Source organism: Wallemia ichthyophaga, assembly GCF_000400465.1.
Source record: "Wallemia ichthyophaga EXF-994 unplaced genomic scaffold scaffold12, whole genome shotgun sequence".
Taxonomy (NCBI): domain Eukaryota; kingdom Fungi; phylum Basidiomycota; class Wallemiomycetes; order Wallemiales; family Wallemiaceae; genus Wallemia; species Wallemia ichthyophaga.
The window spans coordinates 229,403-243,515 of record NW_008806285.1 but is presented as its reverse complement, the minus strand read 5'-3'; the positions used below and the strand labels follow the sequence as shown (position 1 = coordinate 243,515).

Genomic DNA, 14,113 nt, shown 5'->3' with positions numbered 1-14,113 from the left:
TCATCAGAGACATGCACGCATGATTTGCATGGTCGAAATACCATTGTGAAGAGGTATTGGAAAAAAAGTTTGCATCTGATTGCATCACTGGCATACTGCACATGCGTCTCACTAGTGCTATATTAAGAAGGGTGTATGATAGATACAAGTCAAAAGCTGCTTTGGATGACTGCTGATATATAGTGTGTGAAGATAAAAGCACAGGAAATCATTTTCCAGATGAAAAGAACCAAGAAGCACGTTTAGCTGTAGCGGAGTCAGTTAACAATCTCACCGCACACTCATCAACTTACTCGACGATCCGCTGTCATGGTCTGACGCACCAGATAAGTCTATCGTTTTCTTGTTCGTCGGAGAAGCAGATGCTGATCCGCTACCACCACCACCCTGGTTTATGATGTCAGTAGTATTTTCCTGAAAAGTAAAGTTCTCACTCTGAGAGGCTTAGCGATTCTACCGAAGTTTATGGACGCATTTGTGGATTCTTTTTGAGCTAAGGTTACTGTCAGTGGATGTGTTATTCAATCGTTAGTACTCACATCTAGCATGCTCAAGGCGCTCTCGTACGGCTTGTAGTTGCCCCTCAAACTTAGCATTAGAGATGACGAGCCTCTTGTCTGCTTCCTGTAGTAAGTGCTCCAAGTTGTTAATCCTTTCGGATCTAGCAAGCAGCTTGCGCTCAGCAATCGCGACTTCCTTTTTCAGTGATTGGTTCTGATCAACAAGTCCCTTCTGAACGAGGGTCAATTGCTCCAGATTGCGCTCCAAGAAGGCCATTTTCTTCTGAGCTGCCTTGTTGTTGGTGCTACGCAACACTTGAGCATACTGCTCTTTATACTGATCAAGTTCAATCTCAAGTTCAACGACTTTCTCGCAGCGATCTTGTAAATCTTTCATCAGTGACTTCTTCATACCTTCAAAGTCATTTAACTGGGATGCGAGGCTCTTGCGAGTTTTTTCCAGATCTCTTGCTGAATCTACTAGGTTCTTACCGCCTTCTATACCAGCTGATGTGACAGCGAAGGCTCGCTTAAGTTCGTCATTGAGGCCCATCAGATTCTGTACGTCGTCTTTGAGCGAGGTAATATCTTGATTTTTATTCTCTATCTGCTGACGCAGATCATTAACTTCCACTTCGTTCTTTTCACGCTTTGAATTGTATTGTGCTTCAAGCTTGTCCTTGATTCCATTGATAGACTCCTGCAAGTCTAGATTATTGGCTTCTTCTTCTTTGATCGATTTCTCTAGAAGCTCTTCGAACTCGCTTTCAAGACCATGCAAACGAGACTCAACCTCCTCCCTCTTGATAACCAAGGTTTGGTTATCATGTTCACTGTTGCGAAGCTTGTCCTGGGATTCGCGAGCAAGAGATTGGGATTCAAGGAGTTGGCGGCGGATAGCAGAAAGATCGTCAGATGTCAATGTGCCACCGCTGAGTCTTTCGTCGTTGTCAATGCTGTCAATCTTTGACACTAAGTCTCGTAAAACATCGTCCTTCTCTGAAAAACCAGTAGCATCAAACTTAGCCATCATCTGTGCCATCTTTTCAGCCTTCTTCTTTTCAAAGTCTTCCGCAAGGGAGTCTTTCTGAGCATTCTTGGCTTCTTCAAGAGATCTGTTCAAGTCATTCACTGAAGCTGTCAATTCTGTATTTCTGTCGCGTAGAACATCCATATTGATGATGTTGTCCTTGTTATCAAACTCTAATCTTTCAAATTGTAGGCGGAGATCTGATAATTGCGTTTGGAAGTCAGAGTTCTCCTCGTTGAGTGTTTGATGAGAGGTTTTATAGAAATCAAGCTCGTCGCGCAGCTCTTTGAGAACCTTTTCGAGTGAAGTCATCGCTTTTTCCTTGTCTGCCAACTGGTCACTCAATTCGTTCTCGTGTTTCAAGAAGTCTTCCCTCTCATCTTTATCCAAGTTGAGCGGCACCGGGGTAGCTGGGCGTGCTTCATCACGAGCAACTTCTAGGTTTTGATTGATTGGTTTGGTAGGTGTAGATGGTATTGTGGTATTTAAAGGTATATTCTCCTTTGGTGTTGAGTCTTTAGTTGTCCAATCTTCCTTTGGGACTGTCTTTCCTGCCCTCCATTGTTTCAACTCAGCTTCAAGTGCAGTGACAAAGTTTTCATAAAGAGTGCGATCTCTTTGCGATTTCTTGAGAAGGTTCTTAAGTTCAGCAGGAGATAATTCAGTGTTGACACGAGCAGAATTCTTGATCGACTTTGCTCTGATACCAAATCTCAAGGTCGACATAGTCTCGTCAGCGTTATATTCGGAAGGCGAACAGCTGTATTTGAGTTAGATCGAAATCCCAAAGCCGAAAATCAACGTACTTAACTATCAAGGTAGTTCTGGAGTTACCTCCGAGAGATTCTTGCAAGATTCTTGTCAGTTTGGAGTCACGATAGGGTATATGGGTTGATTTTCCATCAGTCAAGGCATTGATAACCATACCAAGTGCTGATAAACTTTTGTTGATCTTCTTTGCTTCTTCTAAGGTTTGTCCGGTTGCACCAGTTTTACCAATTTTTTCTGAACCAGCCAAATCGACGAGATAGAGGTTACCAGTTTTTTGGGAGCCAGTCTCGATGTTTTTCTGTACGATAGAGATAAGAAAGATTGAGTGAGAGCGAGAAGATTCAGCGTTCATGTTTGTTGAAGAGACAGCTCTTGCTTGACTGCCTTGTCTCATAATCTCGTAGACTTCATTTGCATCACCAACGTAGTAGTCTGAAAGGTTCTTGACGTAAACGCCTCTTACTTTATCCTCGTGAACTTGAAGATTATCATTATTTGGGGACAAGAGGTCTCTGATTCTTTCCATGTAGATTTCCATGTAACTGACCTTGACAAGGTACTCCATGTTTGGAGGAGAGGTAAGAATGGATTCAAAGATCTGTTCGGTGATGCGAGGTATGATACCCTTTGAGTTGTTGTCGTCGATATCAGAGCCCATCATAGTGTACGTTTTACCAGAGCCGGTCTGACCGTAGGCGAAGACAGTACCATTGTAGCCAGAAATGACATCGTCAACGATACCCCTAACGCCGTATTCGAAAACGTCTTCCTGCTTGGACTGTCTATCGAACACTCTATCGAAAGAATAGTTGTTTGATTCGTTGTAGAGATTTACTTGAGTGTTGGTATCGTTGATGTCGATGATGGGTTTTCCATCTGGTGGATATTGTTGTTGCTCGACCTTATTTACAGGTCTAAACCGCGCAACTACCTTTATATTATTCTGGCTCATGGAAGGGCAGTTGAAGAAGTATTATCAGCCTTTCTGACGCGAAAACGATGTGAAAAGCAGCGATACACTCTGTAGTAGCTCTTCTAGTGCAATATATATGTAAGGTATATCCTTTATGTGCCCAAAGCATTCCCTGTGCACGATCAAAGATGTCACGCAACGCGGCGAAATATCAGAACAGACGTAAATATAATCGTAGCCTTTAATTCTAGCCTTGAACACGCAACGATCATTTGAGACGTTTGTACCTGCAAATTTTACTTTCACCGCGTGGCATCCATCAATTCAGCTGCCAATCGAGCAATAAGGCGGCAGACGAGAGGTATTTTAGGATATTAGTTGGAGCATATTTGGCGTGGGTTGGGGTGTGCAGATGGATGTCAAGCATAGTCGAAGATAGCAGTCTCTGAGGAAGATCAAGCATACGCAGGCACTGTAAACAACACCAAGTAAAAGGCACTGATTTTATACTCAGGATATTTCAAATTTTAATTGGTTATATAAATTCTTCCACCACCACCATCACGATATGAGTTCAGACGATATTGCAGCACAAAATGTGCAGATATGGAAGATGAAGAGGGTTATTCGCTGGTTGGACTCTGTCAGAGGTAACGGTACCTCGATGATCAGTTTGATCTCAAACGGTAGAGCACAAATATCTCAACTCAGTGGTATGCTTACGCAGGAATACGGTACTGCTTCAAACATTAAATCACGTGTTAATAGACTCTCTGTTCTAGCTGCCATCACTTCCACTCAGCAGCGTCTCAAGCTCTATACTCGCATGCCCAACAATGGTTTAGTTCTCTTCGTAGGCACAATCGTCACCGATGACGGTAAAGAGAAGAAGGTCTCTATTGACTTCGAACCTCACCGCCCTATAAACACCTCCCTTTACCTTTGCGATAACAAGTTCCACACAGAAGCCCTACAGGAGTTGCTCGAATCTGACACAAAGTTTGGTTTCATCGTTATGGATGGTAGTGGCTCCTTGTTTGGTACACTCGCCGGAAACACTAGAGAGGTTATTCAGAAGTTTACCGTTGATCTACCAAAGAAGCACGGACGTGGTGGTCAATCTGCCATGCGTTTCTCCCGTCTCCGTGATGAAAAGCGCCACAACTACGTTAGAAAGGTTGCTGAGTTCGCCACTCAGCACTTTATTACTAATGACAAGATCAATGTTGCTGGTTTGGTCCTCGCTGGTAGTGCAGACTTTAAGACTGAATTGAGTCAATCGGATCTCTTTGACCCAAGATTGGCGACAAAGATTGTTAAAATTGTGGATGTTTCTTACGGTGGTGAGAATGGTTTCAACCAAGCAATCGATTTATCTTCCGAGTCATTGCAGAATGTTAAATTCGTACAAGAGAAGAAGCTTATCTCAAAGTACTTTGATGAAATTTCCTTAGACACTGGTAAATTCTGCTTTGGTATTGAGGATACGTTACGTGCATTAGATCTTGGTGCTGTCAAGGACTTGATTGTGTTTGAGAATCTTGAAGTCACTCGTCACAAGCTTCGCAATGCTGCAGGCGAAGAAGTTGTACTTCACGTAAACAAAGGACAGGAAGACGATCGTTCAAAGTTCACTGATCCTTCAACTGGTTCTGAAATGGAGCCAATCGGTGAACCACAATCTTTGTTAGAATGGTTTGCAGAGAATTACAAGGAATTTGGTGCAAACTTGGAATTTGTAACTGACAAATCGCAAGAAGGTGCTCAATTTGTTCGCGGATTTGGTGGTGTAGGTGGTCTACTCCGTTATAAGGTGAATGCTGGATTAGATGATAACGAAGTGTGCTAATACGAAATAGGTCGACTTGGCACACCTTGCCGCACTCGATGAAGATATGTCAGATGAATTCTACGACTCAGATGATGAATGAAGTGGCGTATAGGGCGCGTCCGTGTATACCAGCCCAATTGCGGTATCAGGTCAGAGCCAAAGTAGACGCTTTGAATCGTAAGACATAGAATTGTAATAAAAGAAGAAGAATTTCAATTTAATTTTGCTGCAATATGACGCTGATATTGGCTTTGATTTGAATTTGTCTTGGTCGGACCAGTACTATCACCACCACTGAGTGAAAAAGCAGTCCAAATGGACTCAATATTTTCACTGTCTTCAAAGAAGAAATCACGCTCAAAGATCCAAGCAGATTATGAGTGGAACGACGTTGACAAGTCAGCTATCTCTGGCGGTTCCATCTCTGCACCAAATACCAATCCAAATCTCAATTCCAATTTAAATTCAAATATTGAATATGACGCTAATAAGGATTACCCTTATCGTAGCCCCACCCTTGATTCATATCACAGCTCGTCCTCGATCGACGCAGGTAGATTACCCACCTCGTCATCAATGATCTCCACTCTCCCCACCAAACGCAATTCTAGGATGCAATCTGATGGAAATTCTCTCTTTTCAGGTCGCTCATCGCAATTCTCCTCTTTCTTGGGCAGCGGCGATGCTTTTTACGAGGCTGGTCCTTCGAGGTCAATAAACGACTTTAACTTAGCAAGTATTGAATCATCCCCTTCATTCAATTCTGTAAGATCCCAAAGCTCCTCCTCCATGAGCAAACTTGGCACAGGTGGTATCTCTATAAAGAATGTTGACTTACTCTCAGAGGCTGAGATTGAGGATCATTTCGATATCTTTGTTCAATCCATAGCTCCGGGTGACTCTGAAGCTAAGAGACTCAGAGCTTTGCCTCAAGATAATAAGCGTGCTTTGCTTCAGAGTAGCGCCTTGAAGCAGAAGCAAGCTGTCAAGAGACACGGCAGAAGCGAAAAATCCTCTACTTCCTCCCCACGTGCTTTTGTTGGGCATGCTGATGACCCCCCTCAAGCTTACATTCGCAAATTCCTCAGTGGTAACGTTTTACACACTGACGTTTCTCATCTATCCGTCAGCTTGCGTACAATGCCTCTCGAGTGAGTGGAATGACAATTTGTTGTTATATTACTCATCTATGTTTAGGTGGCTGAAGGAATTTATTGAGCTTCGCGGTCCTTCCGTTTTGGCCAATGTGTTACACACCATCAATCATCGCACGGTTAAGAGAGAGGGCGACGCAATACTTGAAGCAGAAATCGTCAAGTGCATGCGGCACGTGGTAAACTATCCTGTAGGTGTTCCCTATTTTGTCTTCAGTATTCTGATGGGCTCTAGTCTGGTGCTAGCGATGTATCCTCGCAACCAATTATTGTGACATCCTTAGCGGCGTCTATAATGAGCCCACAACTTCAAACTCGAAGACAGGCTGTTGAAATTCTACTCTTCTTGATCTCTTGGGATAAACCACGAGGCCACTCGATTGTTCTCAGATCATTCGACGCACTGCAAACACATTACGAGGAGAATTCGAGATTCGATCCATGGCTCAAATCTTTCGAAGCTACCATTGACGGTAGGGGTCGAATGGGCTCGCTCGTGGGTGCAAGCGATGAATTGAAGAACGCTATATCTGCTGATAGCATGTTGGTTGATTATGCCGTGAGTAAATGTCAGTTTGTGAAAATCAACTCATTATATCAAGGTGGTGAATCTGCTTCTTGTCAATCAACTCGTATGCTTGCCGGAAGATCCAGACGTACGTCATTTTCTTAGATCTCAGTTGGAATTATCTGGTTTGAAAAGAGTCACAGACAAATTGAGGAGCCTTCAGCATCCCCGTGTTGAGGACATCATCCTCGAGTACGAAGAATTGGCTGAAGAGGATCACGAGTTATTAATGCAATCTCAGAAATCACAATTCTTTGGTAGTCTTACAACGACTGAAGACATTTTTCGGGCTTTAATATCATCTGTTGAAGGTTCCAGAGGTCGAGACTTATTTCATGCCGTATTACAACACTTGCTACTGCTTCCAAGTGATCCTGAGACAAAGAATAGGTATCTTCAATTAGTGGATAGCCTCATATCGTCAATTGTGATGGACGGGAAGGGTGGTGTTGCGACAGACTTCTCATCGCTAGCTAACGTATCTGTTGGAAATGTTGTGTCTCGCTTTACCGATCAGGACAGAATGCAGAAGCTAGAGAATCAGCTGGAAAATGAACACGCGCAACACATTAAAACCAGGAGACAAAAGGATGCACTTGAGCAGGAGGTAGCGCTTTATAATGCGACTGACTTGCCTGCGTCGTCATCTTCAGATACGGTATTAGTCAACACGCTTCAAAGGAAACTGAACGAGACGGAGGAATCACTGAGTATCTCGCGGGAGGCGATGCATAAAGTCCAAGAGCACTCTGAAGAACTTGAAGATAGACTCCGCGAGAAGATTACTGAACTGGAGGCACTCATACGCGAATTGTTTAATCTGCTTAAGCAGACGAAAGGGTTCCATGATCTCATATCAGTTGAAAATGAAGTTGGTATTGATGGGAAAAAGTCTCAGCAACGCGAGTTCGTCACTGCCCTTGAAAGACGACTTGCTCGGCACAAGACTGTTAAGAAGCTAGAGGGTACAGACGCATTGAACGCATTGAATAATGTCGATGAGCAAGGAGCCGAGCAAGAAGCTGAACAAATGGCAGAAAGTCCAAGCAAAAAGCCAAAAATAGAGGTACCTAGCAAGGGTGATCAGCCTTTTTCAAGAGGTGCTAAACTTGGACGCAGTCTGGGTGTAGTCAAAGCTCCACCACAGAACAGGGATTCGGAAAGTTCAGGCATCACAGCCACAAAGGATGAGGGTCGTGCATCACAATTCATGGACGCAGAAGATGAAGAAGTACAGGAGCATCACGTTAATCTTGTCAGTAAAGGTAAGCTGACACCTATGAGATCAGAGCGTGAAAGCCCCAAGCAACCCAGCCCAAGGGTTCTACGATATCAGAACATGCCAAAGGATGTGGATTACAACGTACAACAGCGAAAAGCATTGGCTAGACCTATGCCTTCAGGTAAACCTCAAAGAAGCAGTAAGAGGATTTCGAGTGACAGTGCGATTATGAGTGTCCAACCTAGTAACGGTCCATACGTGAGTAGTTCTCGGGAGATTGATGTAGATAATAGTTCGATGTCAATTTCCAAGACAGCACCAAGTCCACAAGAAAAGTCCAGTAAACGTAAAAGTCATAAGAAACTTGGTATAGAACCGGCCTACCTAGAAGAGATTCGCAGCAGAGGCCGCAGGACGCCTTCAGGTTTACCCTTAGACGAAGACGATAAAGATGAAGACGACAGATCAAAGACGGATTCAGAGATGCCAGCAGTTACTGAAGAATCGCAGACTGACGAGGAGCAGTCTGATGCAACTATGACTCATGCTAGCGGGTTTACTACCCAAAGTGACGATACCCAAGTGACATCCATGGCCTCCATTAATGAAAACTCATCAGAAACCCGCAACAATGCATTTGAAGCCATGCTACAAAAGCAAACTAAGAACCTCAAAAAACACCAAGGGGTTGGTAGACCGGATGTTACGGATCAGACGTCCGCCACAAATGATAAAGATCTTTTATCTTCAATGCCAGCAGCAGAATCTACACCCCCTACAGCTCCTCCAGCTCCTCCAGCCCCACCGCCACCTCCGGTTGGAAATCCTGCAAGTGCTATGACAACAGGTGGCCTTATACCTGTGCCGCCTCCTCCCCCTCCAGTCGGAAATCCTGCAAGTGCTATGACAACAGGTGGTCTTATACCTGTGCCTCCTCCTCCTCCACCGGTCGGAAATCCAGTAATTGCCATGGGAGCTGGTGGCCCTATACCTTTACCGCCTCCCCCACCTCCAACTTCTCAAGCGTCATCTCAGGGAGCTCCACCTCCTCCGCCACCACCTCCGCCACCACCAGGTACTACAACACCAAACGCCTCACTTGCGAACATACTCAAGTCTGGTGGTCTACGTCAAGCAATACCAGCTACTAACACCGGTCTTCCGCCTCCTCCGCCAATCCCTCCCTCTTCACGACCTACTTCTACTATGTATAGTGCTCATGCTCGTAAAGAGCTGCCTGACGCCGCGAGTCAGAAGATGAAGCAGCTACAGTGGGATAAAATAAATCAAAATCATCTCGGTAAGACTGTCTGGGGTCTTACGAACGAGGCTCCTGAAACAGAATGGTTTAACCAATTAAAGCGTGATGGTGTGTGGATTGAACTCGAAGAAGATTTTAAGAGTAAGCAGATAGTCCTCAATTTGATGAACAAGAAAAAGGACAAGGACTTGATAAGTGTTCTAGACGTTTCATCGCAGAAGAGAATCGAAATTGTGATGCAGCGGGTAAAGCAATACTCCCCCGAACAGATCGCCTCAAAAATCCTTTCATTTGACGAGGACTTCTGTACGCAGACATTCTTGAGCGAGTTGAAACCGGTTCTGCCGACTCCTGAACAGGCAGGTAAATTGGCACCTTACAAGGATGCAGGCCCTGAGGTTCTTGTTACTTTGCACCCTGCAGACAGACTAATGGTTCAGTTGATCAAGATAGAAAGAATGGGACCTAGAATCGAGGGTATGCTTTATAAGTCTGTTTTCGAAGAGGTGTACAATATTCTAAGTGAAGTGAGTCATTACAAAAGCACATAATTCTTCTAACATCGGCAGAGCGTTGATGTAGTTCATGAGGCATCTGAAAGTCTAATGTCTGCTCCAAGGTTTATAGAAATGTTGAAGGTGAGTAAGAATAGGGGATTTCATATAATCTAATTATCTGCAGCTGGTGTTACTGATTGGTAATTACATGAATGCTCAAGGTGTTAAAGGTGGAGCTTTCGGTTTTAAGATCACCAGTTTAAATAAGGTACGAGTGCATTTGTTTGTGGAATATGTTAACGCGAAGTAGATGGTTGATACCAAGTCGACAAATGGAACTACTTTGGTTCACTTCCTCGAGAGAACCGTAGCAAAGCAGTTCACTGACATGGAGCTCTTCATTGATGAGTTGTCAAAGCCGGCTGAAGCTTACAGAGGTTAGTGAGATATATACTTGCAACCCGCAAGCTGACGTTAGTAGTAAATTTGACGGATGTGAGGAAAGGTCTAGGAGATCTTAGAGAAGGGCTGAAACACTTGTTGTTGGAATTGGAGAATCACTTCAATGATCCGGAATCTATTACCCCTCGAGATGGGTACCCTGAAAAGATGTGGAAATTTTCTGCAGTTGCTAAAGGGAAGCTAGATGGCATGGTTGACAGATTAGCTTTGGCCGATGCTTCGTATCAGAACACTGCTCGCTTCTATGGTGAACTTGACAAGTTACCATCGACTTCGGAGTTCTTTGGTGTGTTTAAGCAATTTCTGGCTTCTTACAAGGTATTTACTAAAGTGTTTTGTGGGTTTTGACTAATGTTACGATTAGAAATGTAAAAATGAGAACCAGACGTACGCAGAGGAGAAGGCGAGCATTGAAAAGCGACGTCAAGCTAAAGAAGCTAGAGTTAAAGAAAGAGCAGCAATACAAGCAGCTTACACGGACCCAGAGGGCGAGTCAATAATGGATACATTGCTCGACAAGCTCAAGCAAGGAGACACAGCGCCTAGAAGGCGAGCCAGGAAGGGAAACAGAAGGAGCTCTGTACCTCATGCCTCGCAAAGTCAATCAGATTTATCAGGTCCAGGTAATGAAGCAGCTATGGCAGCAGATATGTTGGCATCACTGCAGAATAATGGATTCCTGGCACCTTTAACAAAGACGATAGAGGAGAGCGCAAATGAAAACGAGGTGCATACAAATGAAGGTTCGTTGGATATTAGCGATCGTAGCAGTACGTCACCTTTAAGCAACGATCAAGACAGAAAAGAGGTTAGGTTCAACGATGATGAAAATGAGGAACACAGCGATGAGTTTGCAAAAGATGCTGGGTAACGGTCTGAAACTAATATTTATGTCATACCACTTGAAATTGCATGCAATCAATTAGATATAAATGACTTGATGCCGTTGTGAATTGAGTAAGGAGCCAAAGTCAAAAAGAGATTGAGACGAAGTTAAGAGGTGAGACTGGGGCAATGAAAAGTTGTTCAAAGTTACGAATGATATTTGAGTTGGATTTCCACTGACTTGTAAATTTTATACATCACGTATCTATAGACGCGACGCACTTGAGTCCGTACGACCAAGTCTTTTCTCTAAAGCACCCTTATTTGCGAGAGTCAAGGCCCCTTTCAGTTAAATACCAATAAATTCAATAAATAATTAAGAATGCGTGAAGTTATCTCCGTCGTAAGTCTAAACTATTTCCTGCGCCACGTCAACTCACTGTCAATAGCACGTCGGTCAAGCAGGTGTACAAATCGGTAACGCTTGCTGTGGGTTGATTAAAATCTATTGAAATCAAATTTAACGCGTATCAGGGGAACTCTACACCGTTGAGCACGGTCTCTCAGTAAGCTGAAAATTTTCACATAAACAGAACTCAATAATAACAAAATTCACAGCCAGATGGTCGTCTTATGCCAGATTCACCATCAGCTAACGATGATGGATTCTCAACTTTCTTTTCTGAAACGGGATCAGGCAAGCACGTTCCTCGTTCCATCTACGTCGATCTTGAGCCAAACGTAGTTGACGAGGTTAGAACTGGACCATACAGATCACTCTTCCACCCAGAAACTTTGGTTACCGGTAAGGAAGACGCAGCCAACAACTACGCTCGTGGTCACTACACGGTTGGTAAAGAACTCGTAGACTCAGTACTCGACAGAGTTCGTCGTCTTGCGGATAACTGTTCAGGTCTTCAAGGATTCTTTGTATTCCACTCATTCGGTGGTGGTACCGGTTCTGGTTTCGGAGCACTTCTCCTCGAGCGTCTCTCACTCGATTACGGAAAGAAGTCGAAACTTGAATTCTCAGTTTACCCATCACCAAAGATGTCAACATCAGTTGTTGAACCATACAACAGTGTTCTCACTACGCACACTACACTTGAGCACTCTGATTGTTCTTTCATGGTTGACAACGAGGCTATCTACGATATTTGCCGTAACAGACTTGGTATTCAAAGCCCATCTTACACCAATTTGAACAGACTTATTGCTCAAGTTGTTTCATCAGTTACTGCATCACTTCGATTCGATGGATCACTTAACGTTGACCTTAACGAATTCCAAACGAATTTGGTACCATTCCCACGTATTCACTTCCCATTGGCATCTTACGCACCAATAATATCAGCAGAGAAAGCAACACATGAGCAAAACTCGGTTTCAGAGATGACATTCTCTTGCTTTGACCCAGGCAACCAAATGGTTAAGTGTGATCCACGTCAAGGTAAATATATGGCATGTTGCTTGCTTTACAGAGGTGATGTTGTACCAAAGGATGCTAATGCATCAGTTGCAACAATCAAGACGAAGCGTACCATCCAATTCGTTGATTGGTGTCCAACTGGATTCAAGCTTGGTATCTGTAATGAAGCACCAGCTTTGGTTCCAGGTGGTGATCTCGCCAAGGTATCAAGATCATTATGTATGCTTTCAAACACCACAGCAATCGCAAACGCATGGGCACGTCTTGATCACAAATTTGACTTACTTTACTCAAAGCGCGCCTTTGTTCACTGGTACGTTGGAGAGGGTATGGAAGAGGGTGAATTCTCAGAGGCTAGAGAAGATCTTGCAGCACTTGAGAAGGATTACGAAGAAGTTGGAGTTGATTCTGCAGACGGAGTTGAGGAAGAGGGAGAATATTAAATTACAGCGTTATGATATCCAATGATATCCGTATATTGTTGAATTTTGAAAATAAATTTACATTTCACCTCTTTAACCAGTGCATTTATCATGATATTGAGAAATATAAAGAATCTCAGAGGATTTGCAACTCATTCAAATTTAAATTCAATTCAAAAGCCTACGCCTTCAGTTTTTAATGTCTTTGATAGAAGTACAAAGACGTGGCAAAAGGAAGTAGCAGCCAGTAACCTACAAGATTCAAGGACAGTAGATTATATAAAGAATGAGGTTGGAGAGAGCTTTAGGGACAGGCTTCTTGATATAAAGAGGAGATACACTAAAGCTATTTGTATTGGCAGTGGATCCAATCAGGCTGCAAGAGTTTTAGATGAAGAGGAATTGGCTGATGATATAAACATCGCTGATTCGTCAGGTTAGTTACTTTTAATTCATTGAGTTATTCTCACAATTTGAACAGTTAAAGCTGTTTTAAGAGATCAAGATAGCGATGTATACTTTGCTAGTAAGCTTGAATTTCATAAATGGCTGATATTCAGCTAATCGTGATTAGAGATACCAAATAGGATTCAAATTGATGAAGAGAACCCTTCATTTGATAACATATTCAATCCCAATTCAACTGATATTATCGTTTCATCTTTGGGTTTACACTGGGTTAACGATTTACCTGGTGCTTTGATTCAATTTAATCGCGCATTAAAACCAGATAGCCCTTTCTTGGGATGCTTATTTGGTGGTGATACGTTATTTGAATTACGCACTTCATTACAACTAGCTGAACAAGAACGCTGGGGTGGCTTCGGTCCTCATGTTTCACCAATGACAGATACGACAGATGTCGGCAATTTAATGAACAGAGCTGGATTTACATTACTGACTATTGATATTGATGATCTCATCATTAATTATCCTTCAATGTTCGAATTGATGGAGGATCTCAAGTTCATGGGTGAATCAAACGCAATAAATGGAAGAAGAACGCATATTTCAAGGGATACTCTAATAGCAGCTTCAGAGATCTACAAATCATTACATGGCAACCAAGATGGAACTATACCCGCCACATTCCAGATTATAAATGTCATTGGTTGGAAGCGCTCTGATGATCAATTGAAACCATTAAAGCGCGGTACTGCTACAAGGTCTATGAAGGAATTAGAGTAATTGATAATTTATTTTATTTGTATCACGGATTTTATCGCAT

General features: G+C 43.1%; 5 protein-coding genes across 5 annotated transcripts; 4 read left to right on the top strand and 1 right to left on the bottom strand.

Moving 5' to 3' along the window:
* Positions 1-208: 208 nt before the first annotated feature.
* Positions 209-3,253, bottom strand: J056_000924 (Kinesin heavy chain; the record flags this gene model as incomplete). The annotated part of the gene is made up of 5 exons (XM_009270552.1): positions 209-246; positions 294-387; positions 435-493; positions 540-2,290; positions 2,337-3,253. The coding sequence occupies 5 exons, from the start codon at positions 3,251-3,253 to the stop codon at positions 209-211; spliced, it is 2,859 nt and encodes a 952-aa protein (XP_009268827.1).
* Positions 3,254-3,782: 529 nt separating this feature from the next.
* On the top strand, positions 3,783-5,145 carry J056_000923 (Eukaryotic peptide chain release factor subunit 1; the record flags this gene model as incomplete). The annotated part of the gene is made up of 2 exons (XM_009270551.1): positions 3,783-5,027; positions 5,074-5,145. The coding sequence occupies 2 exons, from the start codon at positions 3,783-3,785 to the stop codon at positions 5,143-5,145; spliced, it is 1,317 nt and encodes a 438-aa protein (XP_009268826.1).
* A 215-nt stretch (positions 5,146-5,360) lies between these two features.
* Positions 5,361-11,080, top strand: J056_000922 (Cytokinesis protein sepA; the record flags this gene model as incomplete). Its single annotated transcript, XM_009270550.1, has 9 exons — positions 5,361-6,196; positions 6,243-6,390; positions 6,435-6,758; positions 6,802-9,777; positions 9,820-9,888; positions 9,932-10,015; positions 10,058-10,184; positions 10,229-10,527; positions 10,574-11,080. 9 exons carry the CDS (start codon positions 5,361-5,363, stop codon positions 11,078-11,080), a joined length of 5,370 nt encoding a protein of 1,789 aa, XP_009268825.1.
* A 336-nt stretch (positions 11,081-11,416) lies between these two features.
* Positions 11,417-12,906, top strand: J056_000921 (Tubulin alpha-1A chain; the record flags this gene model as incomplete). The annotated part of the gene is made up of 4 exons (XM_009270549.1): positions 11,417-11,437; positions 11,484-11,523; positions 11,569-11,600; positions 11,653-12,906. 4 exons carry the CDS (start codon positions 11,417-11,419, stop codon positions 12,904-12,906), a joined length of 1,347 nt encoding a protein of 448 aa, XP_009268824.1.
* A 90-nt stretch (positions 12,907-12,996) lies between these two features.
* J056_000920 (uncharacterized protein) lies at positions 12,997-14,073 on the top strand (the record flags this gene model as incomplete). The annotated part of the gene is made up of 3 exons (XM_009270548.1): positions 12,997-13,321; positions 13,367-13,411; positions 13,460-14,073. The coding sequence occupies 3 exons, from the start codon at positions 12,997-12,999 to the stop codon at positions 14,071-14,073; spliced, it is 984 nt and encodes a 327-aa protein (XP_009268823.1).
* Between the last annotated feature and the right edge of the window lie 40 nt (positions 14,074-14,113).